General features: G+C 43.5%; 1 protein-coding gene across 1 annotated transcript; it reads right to left on the reverse strand.

Annotated features, from left to right (window-relative positions):
• Positions 1-1,455: 1,455 nt before the first annotated feature.
• LOC106602155 (reticulon-4 receptor-like 2) lies at positions 1,456-5,716 on the reverse strand. Its single transcript, XM_045712732.1, has 4 exons — positions 5,542-5,716; positions 4,056-4,282; positions 3,498-3,731; positions 1,456-3,195 (listed from the first exon to the last, which is right to left on the reverse strand). The coding sequence occupies exons 1-4, from the start codon at positions 5,597-5,599 to the stop codon at positions 2,320-2,322; spliced, it is 1,395 nt and encodes a 464-aa protein (XP_045568688.1). The 5' UTR covers positions 5,600-5,716; the 3' UTR covers positions 1,456-2,319.
• Between the last annotated feature and the right edge of the window lie 14,914 nt (positions 5,717-20,630).

Consider the following 20,630-nt stretch of genomic DNA (forward strand, 5'->3'; position numbering starts at 1 on the left):
CACTTCTAGATCTCTTCTTGGGTTCTATGCAGATCAGTTACTGGTTGATTCTTCTGAGTTGAACTAAGTTGATTCTTCTGAGATGAACTAAGTTGATTCTTCTGAGTTGAACTAAGTTGATTCTTCTGAGTTGGACTAAGTTGATTCTTCTGAGATGAACTAAGTTGATTCTTCTGAGTTGAACTAAGTTGATTCTTCTGAGATGAACTAAGTTGATTCTTCTGAGTTGAACTAAGTTGATTCTTCTGAGTTGGACTAAGTTGATTCTTCTGAGTTGGTCTAAGTTGATTATGCTTAGTTGATGTGGGGGCTGGGTATTAGACTGGAGATATTGGGGTGGGTATGGTAGATGGTATTGGGGGGCTGGGTATTAGACTGGAGATATTGGGGTGGGTATGGTAGACAGTATTGGGGGGCTGGGTTGAAAACATTTAATTTGTTTGTTTACTCATCATCAAGTTGTTTGGCTAAAGGACTGACTAGCAGTCATTGGCTCCGTCTGAAATGGCTCCTTGTTCCCTATGTAGTGCAGTGTCAAAAGTAGTGCACTACTTTCACCTTCCAAAGAAGTGAGTGAGCATTCCAAGAGAGGGAACAAAGAACTTAAAGAGATCAATTATTGATCAAGTAAAATCAGTTTGAAATACAACAGCTGCTGCCCTCAAAGAAAAGTCTCACAAACATTATTCAGAATCTCAATAGCTCTTTTTATCTCTCATACTGGTCATTCACTGGTCACATCACACATTCCGTCAATGACATCACAAACAAACGGCGATAGCCAATCAGAACAGCGACTGACACTGCCAGAAAGGAAGCATCCTTCCCCTGTGGCTTCTATGGTGATGATGTCATATTTACAAGGACATGAAGTTATACAAAGACTGAACTTGAATACCTGAAGTGATTGCTTGTCTGTCCTATTCAGTATCTCATGGTCAAGGGCCCGTACTGTCACTTTCTCTATCTCTCTCTCTTTCGTTCTTAATTTCACCGTGTCTCACATTCCTTTGCTTTATTTATATTGCCTGCCCTGTCCTTGCTCCCTCTCTTCCGTTCTCTTTATTATTGAGAATCTCGACAACCCTCTCTCCCTCGCTCTCTGTCCTTTCCTGTTGCACTTTCTTCTCTTCCACCTTCTCTGTCCTCTAGCTTCTTCCTTTGGTAACTTTTTAACTCATCACTCTCTCTGCCTTTCTGTCTCTCTACCTTTACATATCTCTCTACATATCATCTCTCTGTGTCTTTCTGTCTCTCTACCTCTACCTATCTCCCTACATATCCTCTCTCTGTGTCTTTCTGTCTCTCTACCTTTACATATCTCCCTACATATCCTCTCTCTGTGTCTTTCTGTCTCTCTACCTTACATATCTCTCACATATCTCTCTCTGTGTCTTTCTGTCTCTACCTTTACATATCTCTACATATCTCTCTGTTCTGTCTTAACTATCTCTACATATCCTCTCTCTGTGTCTTTCTGTCTCTCTACCTTTACCTATCTCTCTACATATCCTCTCTCTGTGTCTTTCTGTCTCTCTACCTTTACCTATCTCTCTACATATCCTCTCTCACCTTCTCGTATGCTGGTGACTGCCTCTCTTTCATTCCATCATCCCTTCTTTTCTCTCTCTCCTTAGCTATTTTTCTGTAAACAATCCATTATAAAGTAGGCATCATGGTAGACAACATATAAGAAAGATATCCCAACTGCTCTGCACCATCAAGTACACCGACCTATTTACAGTACAGTTGTCAGAGTTAATACAACAGAAGAAATGTAGTTACTGTTGTAACTGTAATCATAGCACTTGTAGTAGCAGACGTATTCGTAATAGTAGTAGTAGTAGTAACATGCATATAATAGTTGTAGCACTTGTAGTTGTAATATTCCTCCAAGTGACAACAGTTATAGCATTCGCAACAGTCAGTAGCACTGGTATTAGCTGTAGAGCGTTACAGGTGACCACTGACCCCTGATTGCAGGCGTCGTCATGGCAACCGACACACCAGACAGGTGAGATGCACCTGTTGTAGTAACAGCCTTGGTTGACTACTGTACTGTACTATATTGTACTATGTACAATAGTGTACTATGTACTGTCAGCCATTGTTGTTTAACCCTGCATTAAGTTAGAAGTAACAATCTAACCCCCCCTTTGTATCCCCTGCTGTCTTGTACTACTGACAGAGATAGAAGTTATCCAGTAGGACATCAGAGGGTTAACTAGGGAGGTACAGAGTCTTTAACAAGGGGTTCCCCATGCCCTGAGAGGGCCCGGGGCGAAGACAGGAACGGGAAGTGGGTACTTAAAGTCGGATTCAGCCAAATATGAGGTGTAGATTGATGGAGACGGCGAGTAGCGAGAGGGCGAGGAGGAGTGAGAGAGAGTGGGATGACGTGGGGGTGGAGGAGGAGTTGGGAGGGAGGCCATCGAAGTCAGGCGGACACTCGAGCTCGAAGCATCGCAGCGTGGTGCCGGCGTCCTCGTTCCCATAGTTCGCCCAGTACTCCTCAGCGTCGAGTTTGGGTAGTGCTGCCTCTTCCTCGCCGAGCTCGTACTTGACATTGGTGGAGGTCACGATGGGTGGGTTGTTCTTTCCTTGGGGGAACGGGAAGGCCTTGATGGTCTCGGAGCTCTTCTCGAACACTGCCTTGGTCTGGGACTGGGGCTTGTGCTTGGAGAACCACCATCTTGTCTTGGTGCTGAAGGTCCTCGTGGTGGAGCCGGCCAGGGTGCCGGGGTCGGGGAGAGGGCAGAGGGCGAAGTCCATCTCACGGAGGAAGCGGAGGTCCATCCCGCGGCGGGGGGACGGGGAGGAACACAACAGCTCGGACGATGAGACGCGGGCGCCACGGAACCACTCCCACAGGGGGAGGGCCTCGCAGCCACAGGACCAGGGGTTCCCGTTGAGACGGAGGAACTCGATGCCCTGGGTGTCACGGAGAGCCTGGCCGGGGAGCTCAGCCAATGAGTTGTTGAACAGGAAGAGCATGGTGAGGCGTCCGAGGTCGCGGAAAGCCCGGCGGTTAACCTGGCGCACACGATTGTCGTGGAGAAGAAGGCGGTCCAAGTTGACCAGGCCACGGAACACGTTCTCCGACAGAGTACGGATACGGTTTCCATGCAAGAAGAGCTGGCTCAGGTTGATGAGGTCAGAGAAGAGGTCATCCTGGAGGAAGTGGAGCTGGTTCTCCTACAAGGACGAAACAGGAAACAGGAAGAGGAAGTGGTCAGGTGGGGTCAGGTGATGATGGACTACATTTCAATAGTGGTGAGGTGAGAAACATTTACACCTTCCACTAAAGGGCATCTCATAACTATCACTGATGCAGCATGATTTGAATCATGATACAACATGATGTAATTGTGATTGTGATGATATAAAATTATGTAATTTTCACAGCTATGAGATTTCCCTGTAGTGTGTGTGTATGCGTGTTGTGTGTGTATACATATGTGCCCATGTGTGCGTGAATATATGTGTACTGCCCCTACCTGCAGGTAGAGGAACTGCAGGCTGTACAGCTTGTGGAACAGGTCATGGGGCAGGGCGGTAAGCTTGCAGCGGTGCATGTGGAGACTCTGGAGTTTCTCCAGCCCCCTGAAGGCGCCTCCTTCCAGCCTGCGCAGGTGAGAGTTGTCCCCCAGGTCCAGCTCCTCTAGATCCCTCAGCTCACTGAAGGAGCCAGCCTCAATCCACGTGATGTTGTTGGAGAACAGCCACAAGACCTATAGGGAGGGAGGGAGGGAGGGAGGGAGGGAGGGAGGGAGGGAGGGAGGGAGGGAGGGAGGGAGGGAGGGAGGGAGGGAGGGAGGGAGGGAGGGAGGGAGGGAGGGAGGGAGAGTGTGAATATCAATGTGTATTCTAGGGTCAGGTATTATTCTATGGTCATATTGTAGGTAAGACTCTGGACTCAAACTCAAAAAGAAAAACAAGGGTTTGGAGCGAACATAGAGGCAGAGAGAGTTAGAAAGAGAGAGAGAGAAGTCAAAAGAATCACACACTCAAACACACACCATGTCTCATTTAAACACTCTATAATAGTCTCTTACCTGAGTCCCGAAGCCGAAAGAGCCGACTCTGAGCTCCGTAATTCGGTTGTTCTGTAGGAACACGCGCTGCGAGTCGTAGGGCACGCCAACGGGCACGGAGGTGAAGTTCTGCGCCTGGCAGCTCACGGTCATGGGAGTCGGGTAGCACACGCACAGATGCGGGCACGCCGCCGACGGACCGGGCTTGCCGAGGACCAACCACACCACCAGCCACAGGGAGAGGCCGCCTGGGAGAGAGAGGGAAGAGGGGAGAAGTGAGTCTAGATGTGAGGTCGGGAAGGCGAAGCAAGCGAGAGCTGTCCGATAGCTGTGGTTCTGAAACTGTTTGGTGGTGGCCCGGATGGCAAACTGCTGCTGGAAATGTGGCAGTTGAATCTCAATACAGCTGATCAGTCAAATCTCAGATCACAATCAAAGTGTTGGTTATGTACCAAAATAGTTATGGATGCAGCAATACTTTTTTATCCCCAATATCAGTTTAAATTGTCACGTTTGAATATGGAGGTATGAGGAAAAGATAACTGGAGCTGTCCAGGAACAACGGTGCTGAAACCGTTGACGCAGACACTCAACTGCCGCACTAAACCACATTGCTACCTTCAGTTGATGCTAAATACTTTATGCAAAGCCTTTGTCTAATCTGAATACCTAAAATGTATCATATTGAAATTGTTTAAAACATTCGCAAAATATCATCATATTGATGGAATGAGATTGTCATTTTAATACTGATTAAATAATTAACGCTCAATTTAGACAATATGAAGCTCAGTTAATTCATAATCAGTAAAGATTACAGCATCATGAGCCCATGTGATGACAGAGATGACGTATGATCACTTTAGAAGGCGTGATTGAGTAACCAAGTCTGTGCGTAAAACTGCCTGTCTCTCTTTGCTTGTGTAAGGCATTACGCACGGCAGTATCTCAAAGTAAACCCAAGTAAATCGTATCTAAAACTATTACAAACATATGAAAAGTCTAAGTTAAGTTCCATATCTTACACTGGCGATATCTATCTATTGAATAGTTGCAAAGTAGGCCTACATCATAAAGTAAAATCAAAGTACAATCATAGCAAAATTACAAGTTTAAAATGTCCCGTACTAAATCTATTTTACAAACGTATTGGAATTACAATCCATGTTGATGGCTGCATCTAACATAGCTGCAAAGCACACATTTTGTTGAAATATTATCTGTGAATCATGCATTCCATTGCTAACTGGGTGAATGATTCCCAAACTATCAAATATGATACTTTCTCAAAGTCATAGTAGCCTAACTAATGCACAACACCTCATACACTATTACATCAGAAGACAAACAGAATATAACTGGAAACCGTTAGAAAAGTGGTAGAAATAGGTCAACTGGAGGAAGGATTCTCAAAACTATCAAGTAAGATAGTTTCTAAAAGTCATAGTAACTCATGCACAACAGTATAAACCAATAGATGGTGGTAAATAAATCCGTAGAAACTTACTTTTGCAGGTGCGCATGAATGAGCATTGTCTGCTCCGAGCGGTTGTAGGGGTGTCCATTTCAAACCAAAGCCGAAAGCGAGTTAGCCTGAGAGGGTGAAATACTGCCTGCTATCTCCGCTGACTGGTACTCTGGACGATTGGTTCCCGAGTCGGAGCGACTGAGAGAGTACCGAATGTTGGCTCCCGGTGTCCCATTTATACTCGAGAATCCCGTTCGCGCCTACGGTTGTGGGCACCACGGAATCCCCTACGTCACGGGCCAAGATTGAGAGAAGAAAAAAAACGGAAAGAGGAGGGGCCGTGCTCTGTGCGTGCGGGTGATGAGAGGATTCTTGGAGAGACCGCGCGCGCAACCGCAGATAGCCTAGAGGACAGCGCTCCAAGATAGAGAAAGGAGTCGATTCAGACAGACTCACGCGGGAGGGAGGGATGGAGTGAGTGAGCGAGAGGAAGGGAGGGGAGGTACGGAGGCACGATGCCCGGTAATGACTACGCTTTGTGGAGGAGCGGAGGACGGGTAGAGAAAGCAGCACTAGGTTCGCTGCCTGGCTTACGATCAGAAGCCTCTATGGTCTGTTTCCGGGCGGCAACGGCACGCCTCAGAGAGAGGGGGAATAGAGAGATGAATGGAGAGCGAGAGAATAGAAGGAAGGAAAGGAGATTAGTGGAAAAAAACTACATCTGATTGCCAAAGGGAGGTTGTCGCACAGACATTTATGAATGAATAATTTGACTTAGCCTATAAGGAGTGGAGACTTAGTAAATAAAACCCACAGCACTCTCATATGTGCCGAAATAGTTGGTGACATGCGACATGAGACAGGAATGAATGAGTAGTCTTAGATATTATGAGTGGGACACATTCAGGTTATGAGATACAGATGGACTTTGGAAAGTGAAGGTGGGAGTTCTAACGATATAATTGGGATTATCATTATATGGTTCCAACTGGCTAATTGGTAAAACTCAGAACGTTTTGGTGTCATTAGTTTTGGTGTAACCGGTCTGTCCAGCATAGTGGTATGCTCATTTGGTGCTGTATACTTTCAACCCAATGACAACCCCTGAAGACTGACTGGCTTTAGCTATCTAGGCTTTAGTTCAGCGGACTAACACAGTCTTGGGGTGCACAGGAGACCCAGTCGGCTACATACAGACAGACACATAAAAAGACAGACAAACGTAGACAGACAGGCTTTAGCTCAGCGGGCTAACTCAGTCTTGTGACATGCAGGAGACCCGGATTCCCCTGCCTCTCCCACACTATCAGCTGAGTGCGTTAGTTCCCTAGGCTTTAGCTCAGCAGGCGAACACCACTCTTGTGGCACTCAGAAGACCCAGATTCTAACCCCAGTCAGTCACATGTAAAGAGATAAAGGAACAGCCAGTTAATCAGATAAAGGAACAGCCAGTTAAACATATAAAGGAACAGCCAGTTAATCAGATAAAGGAACCACCAGTTAATCAGATAAAGGAACAGCCAGTTAATCAGATAAAGGAACAGTCAGTCTAAAAGATGAAGGAACAGCCAGTTAATCAGATAAAGGAACAGTCAGTTAAACAGATAAAGGAACAGCCAGTTAATCAGATAAAGGAACCACCAGTTAATCAGATAAAGGAACCACCAGTTAATCAGATAAAGGAACCACCAGTTAATCAGATAAAGGAACAGCCAGTTAATCAGATAAAGGAACAGCCAGTTAATCAGATAAAGGAACAGTCAGTTTAACAGATGAAGGAACCACCAGTTAATCAGATAAAGGAACCACCAGTTAATCAGATAAAGGAACCACCAGTTAATCAGATAAAGGAACAGTCAGTTTAACAGATGAAGGAACAGCCAGTTAATCAGATAAAGGAACAGTCAGTTTAACAGATGAAGGAACAGCCAGTTAATCAGATAAAGGAACAGTCAGTTTAACAGATGAAGGAACCACCAGTTAATCAGATAAATGAACAGCCAGTTAATCAGATAAAGGAACCACCAGTTAATCAGATAAAGGAACAGTCAGTTTAACAGATGAAGGAACCACCAGTTAATCAGATAAAGGAACCACCAGTTAATCAGATAAAGGAACAGCCAGTTAATCAGATAAAGGAACAGTCAGTTTAACAGATGAAGGAACAGCCAGTTAATCAGATAAAGGAACAGTCAGTTTAACAGATGAAGGAACCACCAGTTAATCAGATAAAGGAACAGCCAGTTAATCAGATAAAGGAACCACCAGTTAATCAGATAAAGGAACAGCCAGTTAATCAGATAAAGGAACAGTCAGTTTAACAGATGAAGGAACCACCAGTTAATCAGATAAATGAACAGCCAGTTAATCAGATAAAGGAACCACCAGTTAATCAGATAAAGGAACAGTCAGTTTAACAGATGAAGGAACCACCAGTTAATCAGATAAAGGAACCACCAGTTAATCAGATAAAGGAACAGCCAGTTAATCAGATAAAGGAACAGTCAGTTTAACAGATGAAGGAACAGCCAGTTAATCAGATAAAGGAACAGTCAGTTTAACAGATGAAGGAACCACCAGTTAATCAGATAAAGGAACAGCCAGTTAATCAGATAAAGGAACCACCAGTTAATCAGATAAAGGAACAGCCAGTTAATCAGATAAAGGAACAGCCAGTTAATCAGATAAAGGAACAGTCAGTTTAACAGATGAAGGAACAGCCAGTTAATCAGATAAAGGAACAGCCAGTTAAACAGATGAAGGAACAGCCAGTTAATCAGATAAAGGAACAGCCAGTTAATCAGATAAAGGAACAGTCAGTTTAACAGATGAAGGAACAGCCAGTTTAACAGATGAAGGAACAGCCAGTTTAACAGATGAAGGAACAGCCAGTTAATCAGATAAAGGAACAGTCAGTTTAACAGATGAAGGAACAGCCAGTTTAACAGATGAAGGAACAGTCAGTTTAACAGATAAAGGAACAGTCAGTTTAACAGATGAAGGAACAGTCAGTTTAACAGATGAAGGAACAGCCAGTTAAACAGATAAAGGAACAGTCAGTTAATCAGATAAAGGAACAGCCAGTTAATCAGATAAAGGAACAGTCAGTTAATCAGATAAAGGAACAGCCAGTTAAACAGATAAAGGAACAGTCAGTTTAACTGATGAAGTAACAGCCAGTTAATCAGATAAAGGAACAGCCAGTTAAACAGATAAAGGAACAGTCAGTTTAACTGATGAAGTAACAGCCAGTTAATCAGATAAAGGAACAGCCAGTTAAACAGATAAAGGAACAGTCAGTTAATCAGATAAAGGAACAGCCAGTTAATCAGATAAAGGAACAGTCAGTTAATCAGATAAAGGAACAGCCAGTTAATCAGATAAAGGAACAGTCAGTTTAACTGATGAAGTAACAGCCAGTTAATCAGATAAAGGAACAGCCAGTTAAACAGATAAAGGAACAGCCAGTTAATCAGATAAAGGAACAGCCAGTTAATCAGATAAAGGAACAGTCAGTTAAACAGATGAAGGAACAGCCAGTTAATCAGATAAAGGAACAGCCAGTTAATCAGATAAAGGAACAGTCAGTTTAACAGATGAAGGAACAGCCAGTTTAACAGATGAAGGAACAGCCAGTTAATCAGATAAAGGAACAGTCAGTTTAACAGATGAAGGAACAGCCAGTTTAACAGATGAAGGAACAGTCAGTTTAACAGATAAAGGAACAGTCAGTTTAACAGATGAAGGAACAGTCAGTTTAACAGATGAAGGAACAGTCAGTTTAACAGATGAAGGAACAGCCAGTTAAACAGATAAAGGAACAGTCAGTTAATCAGATAAAGGAACAGCCAGTTAATCAGATAAAGGAACAGTCAGTTAATCAGATAAAGGAACAGCCAGTTAAACAGATAAAGGAACAGTCAGTTTAACTGATGAAGTAACAGCCAGTTAATCAGATAAAGGAACAGCCAGTTAAACAGATAAAGGAACAGTCAGTTTAACTGATGAAGTAACAGCCAGTTAATCAGATAAAGGAACAGCCAGTTAAACAGATAAAGGAACAGTCAGTTAATCAGATAAAGGAACAGCCAGTTAATCAGATAAAGGAACAGTCAGTTAATCAGATAAAGGAACAGCCAGTTAAACAGATAAAGGAACAGTCAGTTTAACTGATGAAGTAACAGCCAGTTAATCAGATAAAGGAACAGCCAGTTAAACAGATAAAGGAACAGTCAGTTAATCAGATAAAGGAACAGCCAGTTAAACAGATAAAGGAACAGTCAGTTAAACAGATAAAGGAACAGTCAGTTAATCAGATAAAGGAAGAGTCAGTTAATCAGATAAAGGAACAGTCAGTTAAACAGATAAAGGAACAGTCAGTTAATCAGATGAGTGATGGAGGGAATCCATGTTGCTGTTTTACACCTCCTCCTCCTGAAGATCTGGACCTCAGTACTCTACTGCCCACTGCCATGATGCATGAATAAACCACACACACACACACACACACACACATACACACCAACACACAGGCTTTCCCTTACCACTCCTACACACACCACCCACCCGCTCTGTGTGTGTGTGTGTGTGTGTGTGTGTGTGTGTGTGTGTGTGTGTGTGTGTGTGTGTGTGTGTGTGTGTGTGTGTGTGTGTGTGTGTGTGTGTGTGTGTGTGTGTGTGTGTGCGTGCGTGCATTTGCTTTCATGGATGTATGCTTGATTTGTGTGTGTGGGTATTTGTGAGCGTGTGTGTGTGTGTGTGTGTGTGTGTGTGTGTGTGTGTGTGTGTGTGTGTGTGTGTGTGTGTGTGTGTGTGTGTGTTTTGTGGCCATTCCAATATCTGTGAATAATTGATGTTTGTGACATAGACAAATAGAAATAGAGGCTTCCCCCTGCCACCCCCACCACCACCAGCTGTACATAGTTTGCCTTCATGTGTGAGTGTGCGTGCGTCTCTCTCTCTCTCTCTCTGTCTGTCTGTACAGTATCCGCCCGTCATGTCTTGTGCAGCGAAACTCAACATCTCTGATCCTAACCAGCTGGAATTAACCTTCCACCTTATCAGTTAATCAATCAATCGGTTGATTGAAGTGTTGCTATAGAGTTGCTCTCTCCAGATGAAGTCACACAGTCACACTGTCATAAAGACCCCGTTGAGAGAGAGCTGGGTGAGTGAGTGGGGGGATGGATGAAGGGGGCGAGAGGCGGTGTGTGTGTGCTACCAGAGGTGATGGTGGGGCTGGTGTCCGTCCCTCTGATCTGAGGTGTGTGGTCAGGGTCGAGCAAGTCGATGTTCGCCGCTGAGCCAACACACCCCTGGGGTCTGGAGACAGACGGGGAAACAGGTGGACACACACACACATGGTCGGGTACAGTACACACACACACACACACACACACACACACACACACACACACACACACACACACACACACACACGCACACACACACACACGCACACGCACAAGTTCAGGTACAGTACATGCACACGGTCAGGTACAGTACACACACACACACACACACACACACACACACACACACACACACACACACACACACACACACACACACACACACACACACACACACACACACGGTCAGGTACAGTACACACACATTCATACAGTTTACAGACGTGGAGAAACACACACACTCCCAGTCAGACACAGAAGCATCTTTGACTTCCGCTCTGCAGCTCACTGCTATAAGGACCAAACTATTGAGCTTTTTTATTTCATATAGTCTTGCTCCTTTCCCCTCTCTCTCTCTCTCTCTCTCTCTCTCTCGCTCTTCATTCCTTTTGTCTCTCTCTCTCTCTCTCTCTCCCTCTTCATTCCTTTTGTCCCTCTCTCTTTCATTCACACTGTCCTCTACAGTAGTTTTCTTTCCTAGCCTTGGCGTCACCACTTCCGATTCACCATATCTAATTTCACTTCCTTCGATGGCACATGGCATGTGTGCACTTACATGACTGGAGAGTGTAGACACACACACTAACGAAGCATTGTGAAAGTAGTGTATACTTTCTGCACAGGATGTGTGTGTGTGTGTTTGTGTGTGTGTGTGTGTGTGTGTGTGTGTGTGTGTGTGTGTGTGTGTGTGTGTGTGTGTGTGTGTGTGTGTGTGTGTGTGTGTGTGTGTGTGTGTGTGTGTGTGTGTGTGTGTAGAAGCCCTTTTTCTTAACTTACTGGAATTTCAGTTGACTTAGATGTGACCTCAGCTCAGCTCTGCTGTGTACTCTTCATAAGAGCTCCATTATCCCTCAGCTGTAATAGACTATGCGTCTGATACGGCACCCTTTTCCCTGTATAGTGCACTACTTTTGACCAGGGTCCATAGGGCTGTGCTCAAAAGTAGTGCACTACAGTATATAGGGGATAGGGTGCCATTTTGGACAAAGTCTCAAGGCAACATTATTGGCTTGATTGTCTCTATGCTGCTCTGTGCCGTTATAAAGAAATACTACACACTCCCAGCCATTCAATGAAGAGTTGATAGTGTTCACGACTGTAGTTTTGTAAAGTTGAATTTCCTGTTGATCAGTGCCTCAGCAGCTTTTCTTTGGTGGGTGTCGACCTTCTTTTACTAGTACCTAGAGTGCAACTTCCTTTTTCTGAAGTTGAATTTCTGTTGGTCAACCTTTTGGGTGTGCATCTACCTACTCTCTAAAAGGAGGATGGAGAGATGGAGGATGGAGAGAGTGGGGATGGAGGATGGAGAGAGGCAAGGAGGGATGGAGAGAGGTAGGATGGAGTATGGAGAGAGAGTGGGGGGATGGAGAGAGGTAGGAAGGGTAGAGAGATGCAAGGAGGGATGGAGAAAGGGATGGAGAGAGGTAGGAAGGATTGGGAAAGGGAGGAAAGGGGATGGAGAGAGAGTGAAGAGATTGAGAAAAGCAAGGAGGGATGGAGAGAGGTAGGAGGGAAGGCGAGAGGCAAGGAGGGATGGAGAAAGTGATGGAGAGAGGCAAGGAGGGATGGAGAAAGGAATGGAGAGAGGGAGGAGGGATGGAGAGAGGTAGGAGGGAGGATGGACAGAGAGTGGAGGGATTAAGAGAGGCAAGGAGGGATAGAGAGAGGGAGGAGGGATGAGAGATGCAAGGAGGGATGGAGAAAGGGATGGGGAGAGGTAGGAGGGACGGAGAGAGGGAGGAGGGAGCATGGAGAGAGAGTGGAGGGATGGAGAGAGGCAAGGAGGGATGGAGAAAGGGAGAGAGAGGGAGGAGGGCTGGAGACAGGCAAGAAGGGATGAGAGAGAGAAGGAGGGATGAGAAAGGGAGGAGGGAGGATGGATGGAGATATTCAGATGCTTGTACTGTAAAACATTGGCCTACATTAAGTCCATCCATCTTGTCCAGTTTTTCACCTCTCCTTCCCTCTCTCCAACCTCCATCCATCCATCCATCCATCCATCCATCCATCCATCCATCCATCCATCCATCCATCCATCCTCCTCTCCATCACTCCTCCCTCTGTGCTGAGCTAATGCTCTCTCTCCTCTCTCTCCTCCTCCTCTTATCTTCATCACCCAGTGGAATAGCAAGGATTACCCTCTTTTCTCTCTCTCCTGAGTTCCTCCTACTTCCACATCTTCCGTTCTGTCTTTATTCACTACAGTTTCTCACAGTTTCTCATTGTTTCTCACTGCCACTCAATGTTTGTAAGTGCTTGCATGTGTGCGTGTGCTTCACTGTATACTGATGGTCTCTGTAGTGGAATACGGACACTCTCTCTCTCTCTCTCTCTCTCCCTCTCCATCATTTCATCGAACCACCCAATTGGATGTGTTTTCTCCATACCTGTCACACAACCCCCCCCACACACACACACACTTCTATTCTCCCGCCCGCCCGCCCTCCCCACCAGATCCCAATCTCCCTCCACTCCCTCTCTCCTTCCCTCTTTCTGCTCTCCCTCGTCTTTATTTATAAACTCTCAGACACAGGCACATCTCACGGATGACGCAAATGTGAATGCAATGCACCAAATCATGTGGGGGGGGGGGTGGAGAGAGAGAGATGCGGGTAGATAGGGATACAAAAAGGAAGGGGAGAAAGAGGGAGAAATGGAGATAGAGAAACAAAAATAAAAACAAATCCCTGCTGGCTTTATTGTCAACTGGCAGTAATGTCCGCTCCACCATTCATTTCCTCCCTACATTGAACAGGAACAATGTGGAGCAGTGGAACAGTCAGGACTCTCAAAAAAATTGTGCTATCTAGAACCATTTGTCCCTGTAACTCCCATAACCAAGGTTCCAGATAGAACCCTTTTAATTCAGATAAAACCATTTTGGTTACAAATAGCACCCTTTCAAGGGTTCTATTTGGAACTCATGGTTCGATGTGGAACCTACAAGGGTTCCATATTACCAGAAAAGGGTTCTATTTGTCTGAGAGTGTATTCTACTGGATCAGTCAGTACTCACCTACTACCTGCCATTTACCTGTCAGTACTCACCTACTACCTGCCATTTACCTGTCAGTACTCACCTACTACCTGACATTTACCTGTCAGTACTCACCTACTACCTGTCATTTACCTGTCAGTACTCACATACTACCTGTCATTTACCTGTCAGTACTCACCTACTACCTGTAATTTACCTGTCAGTACTCACCTACTACCTGTAATTTACCTGTCAGTACTCACCTACTACCTGACATTTACCAAACTCACACTGCTCCTTTTGACAACAGCAGAATTACAAATTCCAAGGGTACATCATGAGGTTCATGAACTTTTTTACCTGTCATTTACCTGTCAGTACTCACCTACTACCAGTACTCACCTACTACCTGTCATTTACCTGTCAGTACTCACATACTACCAGTCATTTACCTGTCAGTACTCACCTACTACCAGTACTCACCTACTACCTGTAATTTACCTGTCAGTACTCACCTACTACCTGTCATTTACCTGTCAGTACTCACCTACTACCTGTCATTTACCTGCCAGTACTCACATACTAACTGTCAATAACCTGACAGTACTCACCTACTACCTGTCATTTACCTGTCAGTACTCACCTACTACCTGTCATTTACCTGTCAGTACTCACCTACTACCTGTCATTATGATGTCAGTACTCATCTACTATCTGTCATTATGATATCAGTACTCACCTACTACCTGTCATTATGATGTCATACATTGTAGTCTAATCATGTCAAACTTCCTCTCCTGAGTTCTGTTCTGTACTGTCAAGCTTTTTCTTTCTCCATCTTTCTCTCTCACTCTCTTTTCTCTGTGAACAGTGAACACACCCACTCGTTTGTCTGAGGAGAAGGGAGAGAAAGAGCAAGGAGTTACATATCAATCTTATATCACTCAACGAATGGAAAACAAGACTTCTCATAGAAGCTGAGACAGAGCATCAACATTATGACGCATAGAACTGTCAGAACCAACTCACAAATGTGTGTGTGTGTGGTGTGTGTGGTGTGTGTGTGTGTCAGCCAACCCTGTCCTCCTCTCCATCATTTCATCATGTTTGACGTACAGTTTTGTAGGCTACATACATTATGCGCATACATTTCGAATGTGTTGTGGGAGCACATAGGTTACTCACACCAAACTGATTTATGTAATATTAATAGTTCATTTTTCATCAGGGGGCGGCAGCGTAGCCTAGTGGTTAGAGCGTTGGACTAGTAACCAAAAGGTTACAAGTTTGAATCCCTGAACTGACAAGGTACAAATCTGTCATTCTGCCCCTGAACAAGGCAGTTAACCTGCTGTCATTGAAAATAAGAATTTGTTCTTAACTGACTTGCCTAGTTAAATAAAGGTAAAATAAATAAAAAATGAATGGAGAGAGATCCAATTGCAGAGGTGTTTTTAAAAGAGCAACAAGTGATTTAAACCAATTGACTGATGACAATTACATCTTATTTCAGTATATTCATAATTGAATTGATGTTAAGTCTCCTATATAGGGGACTTTGAGCAGTTCTGGAACGGTTCTGACTAGGGCTATTGCAGTTACCATATTACTGCTACACCGGCAGTCATGCGTCATGACCGCAGTCCAATTCCACATGACCATGGAGTCATGGTAATCTCCTTTTATGCACTCTGGACATGCATTGGTAGTACCCACCTCTCTAATGACCGTGAGGTGGTTAATGGCCTGGTACTCAGGGCTCTATTTTCCCTCTAACCACTCTGACATCAATCCAAATGCAATCGAAAATCACAACAAACACATCATCAAAACAGTATCATGGTTTTAAAACTCACCGTTGGGCAAAATACAATTTGGCATACACACAGGCCTATACACTGAGTTTACAAAACATTAAGAACACCTGCTCTTTCCATCACATTAACCGACCAAGTGAATCTAGGTGAAAGCTATGATCCCTTATTGATGTCACTTGTTAAATCTACTTCAATCAGTGTAAATGAAGGGGAGGAGACATGTTAAAGAAGGACTATTAAGCCTTGAGACATTTGAAATATGGATTGTGTATGTGTGCCATTCACGGTGTGAATGGGCAAGACAAAATATTTAAGTAGCTTTTGAACAGGGTATGGTAGTAGGTGCCAGGCTCAACAGTTTGTGTCAAGAACTGCAACACAGCAGGGTTTTTCATGCTCAACAGTTTCCTGTGTGTATCAAGAATGGTCCACCACCCAAAGGACATCCAGCCAACTTGACACAACTGTGCATTGTAGTCAGCATATAAAGCATTTGATTCTTCCGTTCTCTTTACATTGGAGTATCATTTGACTTCCAGTATTTAAGTAATATATTCTCTAATATAAGTCACAAAAGTAGTACTGTTCAACCCAATGGGTATCTCACCGCATCCCCATATGCCATGTCTTGAAATATGCAGACAGAGGGCTTAAAAGTAAACTTACATTGTAAAACTTCTGACAGACAGCTTTCGAACTCTGCCCATAAGTTTTTGAATTCATAGCACTCCCAGAAGGCATGAATTATTGAGTAATTGTTAGTTTTACACTTAAGACATGACTAGACATGACTAGAATTTGTGAATGTCTCTTGTATAATACATTACATACATTAGTTTTTACTGGATTAAGCGTACATTTCCGTTAACTGTAATTTTGTTCGTTATGTTCCAACACTCTCCATCTTGTGCCAATATAATTTAGTTTTAAGTCTTGGTTGCAATAGTTTATATTTTGTCAGTTGGATAGGCTCTGTACAAGGTTTTGTATATCTTACCTGTCATATGAGTATCTTTTTCTGACTTAGGATAGGATTCCCTCAACATTACTCTGATAACCAAAAGCTTTCATGTTGAAATGTCATGATATAAAACGTATAAATTGCATATGATAATCATTTTATTTCCTATTACCTACGTAAAGTTTATGGTTTCTGTGCCTTTAGTTTTCCACGTAGGGCTGATTTATCTGTGAATTCTGAAAATCTATCCAAGGATTGTTCCATAGGGGTGTGTTTTTAGGGAGTGATATTGGTTCTTGTAGAATCTGTTTCATTTTTTCCCCCCATGTTTTTATAGTGTTCTTAACTATGAAGTTGTTAATGCTCTTATCTCCATCCTTTGAAAATAGACACGTAAAAAATTCTGGGGATGAGCATGTGCATCTTCAATATGTACCCCTTGTTCCACTTTAGTGCATTTAACAATATGTCACAAGTAAAAGCCTTGGGTGGCGAGTTGATAGAATTCCAAAGGTTAAAACCACCGTCAGATTTAGGGACATGTAAAACTTTCCTATTTACTCTATGAGTTGTATTCTCCCATATGAAGTCTGTCATGGCCAAGTATACTTTTTAAAGAATGTTGTCGGTGGGGTAATATGTCATTGGGGGGGCGGCAGGGTAGCCTAGTGGTTAGCGCGTTGGACTAGTAACGTATCAATACTGGTAAACATGAATATACGGTAAACTTATCTGCCAACAATCTCCTGATATACCTGACTAATATTAAAAACTCAATGCCCCACTTGTTATAATATTTTCGGAATACTCTAAGATCTCAGGGTATAACATTAACATGGAAAAAACTGAAATTATGGCAATAAGAAAAATAATTACTCATGATCTACAGCAATCCTTTAAGTTGACCAACGAAAAATATTAAATACTTAGGATGCTTAATAAGTGACATCAAACAACAAATATATAAAGATGACTTTATCCCATTACTCAACAACATGAAAGCAGATCTAATTAAATTGAATAATCTCCCCATAAATATTATTGGTAGAATACATCTCTTTAGAATGGCATGGCTCCCAAAGTTTATATATTTATTTTTGTTATTTTTTATTTTACCTTTATTTAACTAGGCAAGTCAGTTAAGAACAAATTATTATTTTCAATGATGGCCTAGGAACAGTGGGTTAACTGCCTTGTTCAGGGGCAGAAGAACATATTTGTACCTTGTCAGTAGGTCCTGTGTAATTCTTTCTGCAAGTGGTTCAATTGCCAGTGCAAACAGGAGGGGGAGAGGGGACATCCCTGTCTTGTGCCCCTTTCTAAAGTAATTGAATCAGATAATGTATTATTTGTGTATATTCTTGCTTTAAGATATTTACAGTGCCTTCAGAAAGTATTCATACACCAGATTTTCCTGTAGGGGTTAGCCTGTGCTTAGCTCTATTCCATTTCTGTTTATCCTAAATTACTCCCTAGTCCTTGCCGATGACAAGCATACCCATAACATGATGCAGCCACCACAATACTTGAAAATATGAAGAGTGGTACTCAGTGATATGTTGTGTCGGATTTGCCCCCAAATTAACACTTTGTATTCAGGACAAAAAGTGAATTTCTTTGCCACATTCTTCTAGTTTTACTTTAGTGCCTTATTGCAAACACAATGCATGTTTTAGAAGAAAAATCTGTACAGGTTTCCTTTTTTTCACTCTGTCATATAGGTTAGTATTATGGAGTAACTACAATGTTGTTGATCCATCCTCAGTTTTCTCCTGTCACAGCCTTTAAACTCTTTAATGGTATTAAAGTCACCATTGGCCTCATTGTGAATTCAAATCAAATCAAATGTACTATAAAGCCCTTTTTACATCAGCAGATGTCACAAAGGGGTTATACAGAAACTCAGCCACAGGCAAAACTGCAGAAACTGGATCAGTAGCACGACCAGGTGGACTGGGGACGGGGACATCCAGGAGTCATCAGGCCAGGTAGACCTGAGACATGGTCCTAGGGCTCAGGTGCTCCGGGAGGGGGGAGGGAGAGATGGGAGAATTAGAGGGAGCATACTTAAGTTCACACAGGACACCAGATAAGACAGGAGAATTACACCAGATAAGACAGGAGAATTACATCAGATAAGACAGGAGAATGACACCAGATAAGACAGGAGAATTACACCAGATAAGACAGGAGAATTACATCAGATAAGACAGGAGAATGACATCAGATAAGACAGGAGAATGACACCAGATAGGACAGGAGAATTACATCAGATAAGACAGGAGAATGACACCAGATAGGACAGGAGAATTACATCAGATAAGACAGGAGAATGACACCAGATAGGACAGGAGAATTACATCAGATAAGACAGGAGAATGACACCAGATAAGACAGGAGAATGACACCAGATAAGACAGGAGAATGACACCAGATAGGACAGGAGAATTACACCAGATAAGACAGGAGAATTACACCAGATAGGACAGACTGACCCTAGCCCCCCGGCACATAGACTATTGCAGCATAGATACTGGAGGCTGAGGCTGGGGAGGTTGGGTGACATTGTGGCCCTGTCCAATGATACCGCCCACACACTTTGCCAAATCACAGCTCCCACACCACTAGAGGGATATCAACACACCACCAACTTACTACCCTGAGACAAGACTGAGTATAGCCCAGGAAGATCGCCTCCACCGCACGAGCCCGAGGGGAAGATCACGTCACTGACTCAACCCACTCATGTCGGGTATAGTGAAAAAAAGCCTGGCACGACGTGGCGCACCCCTCCTAGGGACCGCATGAAAGAGCTCTAGTAAGTCAGTGACTCAGACCCTGTAGTAGGGCCAGAGGCAGAGAATCCCAGGAGCCGGTGAACAGCAAAGGCGGTTCGCTGGCTCCAGTGCCTTGCCGTTCACCTTTGCACTCCTGGGCCAGACTACACTCAATCATAGGACCTACTGAAGAGATGAGTCTTCAATAAAGACTTAAAGGTCGAGACTGAGTCTGCGTCTCTCACATGGATAGGCAGACCATTCCATAAAAATGGAGCTCTATAGGAGAAAGCCCTGCCTCCAGCTGTTTGCTTAGAAATTCTAGGGACAATGAGGAGGCCTGAGTCTTGTGACCGTAGCGTACGTGTAGGTATGTACGGCAGGACCAAATCAGAGAGATGGTAGGACCAAGTCCATGTAATGCTTTGTAGGTTAGCAGAAAAACCTTGAAATCAGCCCTTGCCTTAACAGGTAGCCAGCATAGAGAGGCTAGCACTGGAGTAATGTGAGTGTAAAAAAATAGTCCTAGTCAAGATTCTATCAGCCGTATTTAACACTAATTTAAGTTTATTCCGTGCTTTATCCAGGTAGCTGCAGAGTAGAGCATTGCAGTGGTCTAATCTAGAAGTGACAAAAGCATGGATTAGCTTTTTGTCACATATTTTGACAAAAAGTTTTCAATTTTTGCAATGTTACGTAGATGGAAAAAAGCAGCCCTTGAATTATTGATGATATGTTCGTCAAAAGAGAAATCAGGGTCCAGAGTAACGCCGAGGTCCATCACAGTTTTATTTGAGACGACTGTACAAGCTTTGAGATTAATTGTTGGATCAAACAGCAGACGTCTGTTTCTTTGAGTTTAAATATAAATCATTTGCCGCCATCCACTTCCTTATGTCTGAAACACAGGCTTTCACGGTAGACAATTTTGGGGCTTCACCATGTTTCATCAAAATGTACAGCTGTGTGTCGTCCGCATAGCAGTGAAAGTTGACATTGTGTTTCCGAATGACATCACCAAGACTGACCTTCATGTCTTAAAGTAATGATGGGCTGTCGTTTCTCTTTGCTTATTCGAGCTGTTCTTGCCATAATATGGACTTGGTCTTTTACCAAATAGGGGTATATTCTGTATACAATCCCTAACTTGTCACAACACAACTGATTGGCTCAAACGCATTAAGA

Source organism: Salmo salar, unplaced genomic scaffold (genome assembly GCF_905237065.1).
Source record: "Salmo salar unplaced genomic scaffold, Ssal_v3.1, whole genome shotgun sequence".
NCBI lineage: Eukaryota > Metazoa > Chordata > Actinopteri > Salmoniformes > Salmonidae > Salmo > Salmo salar.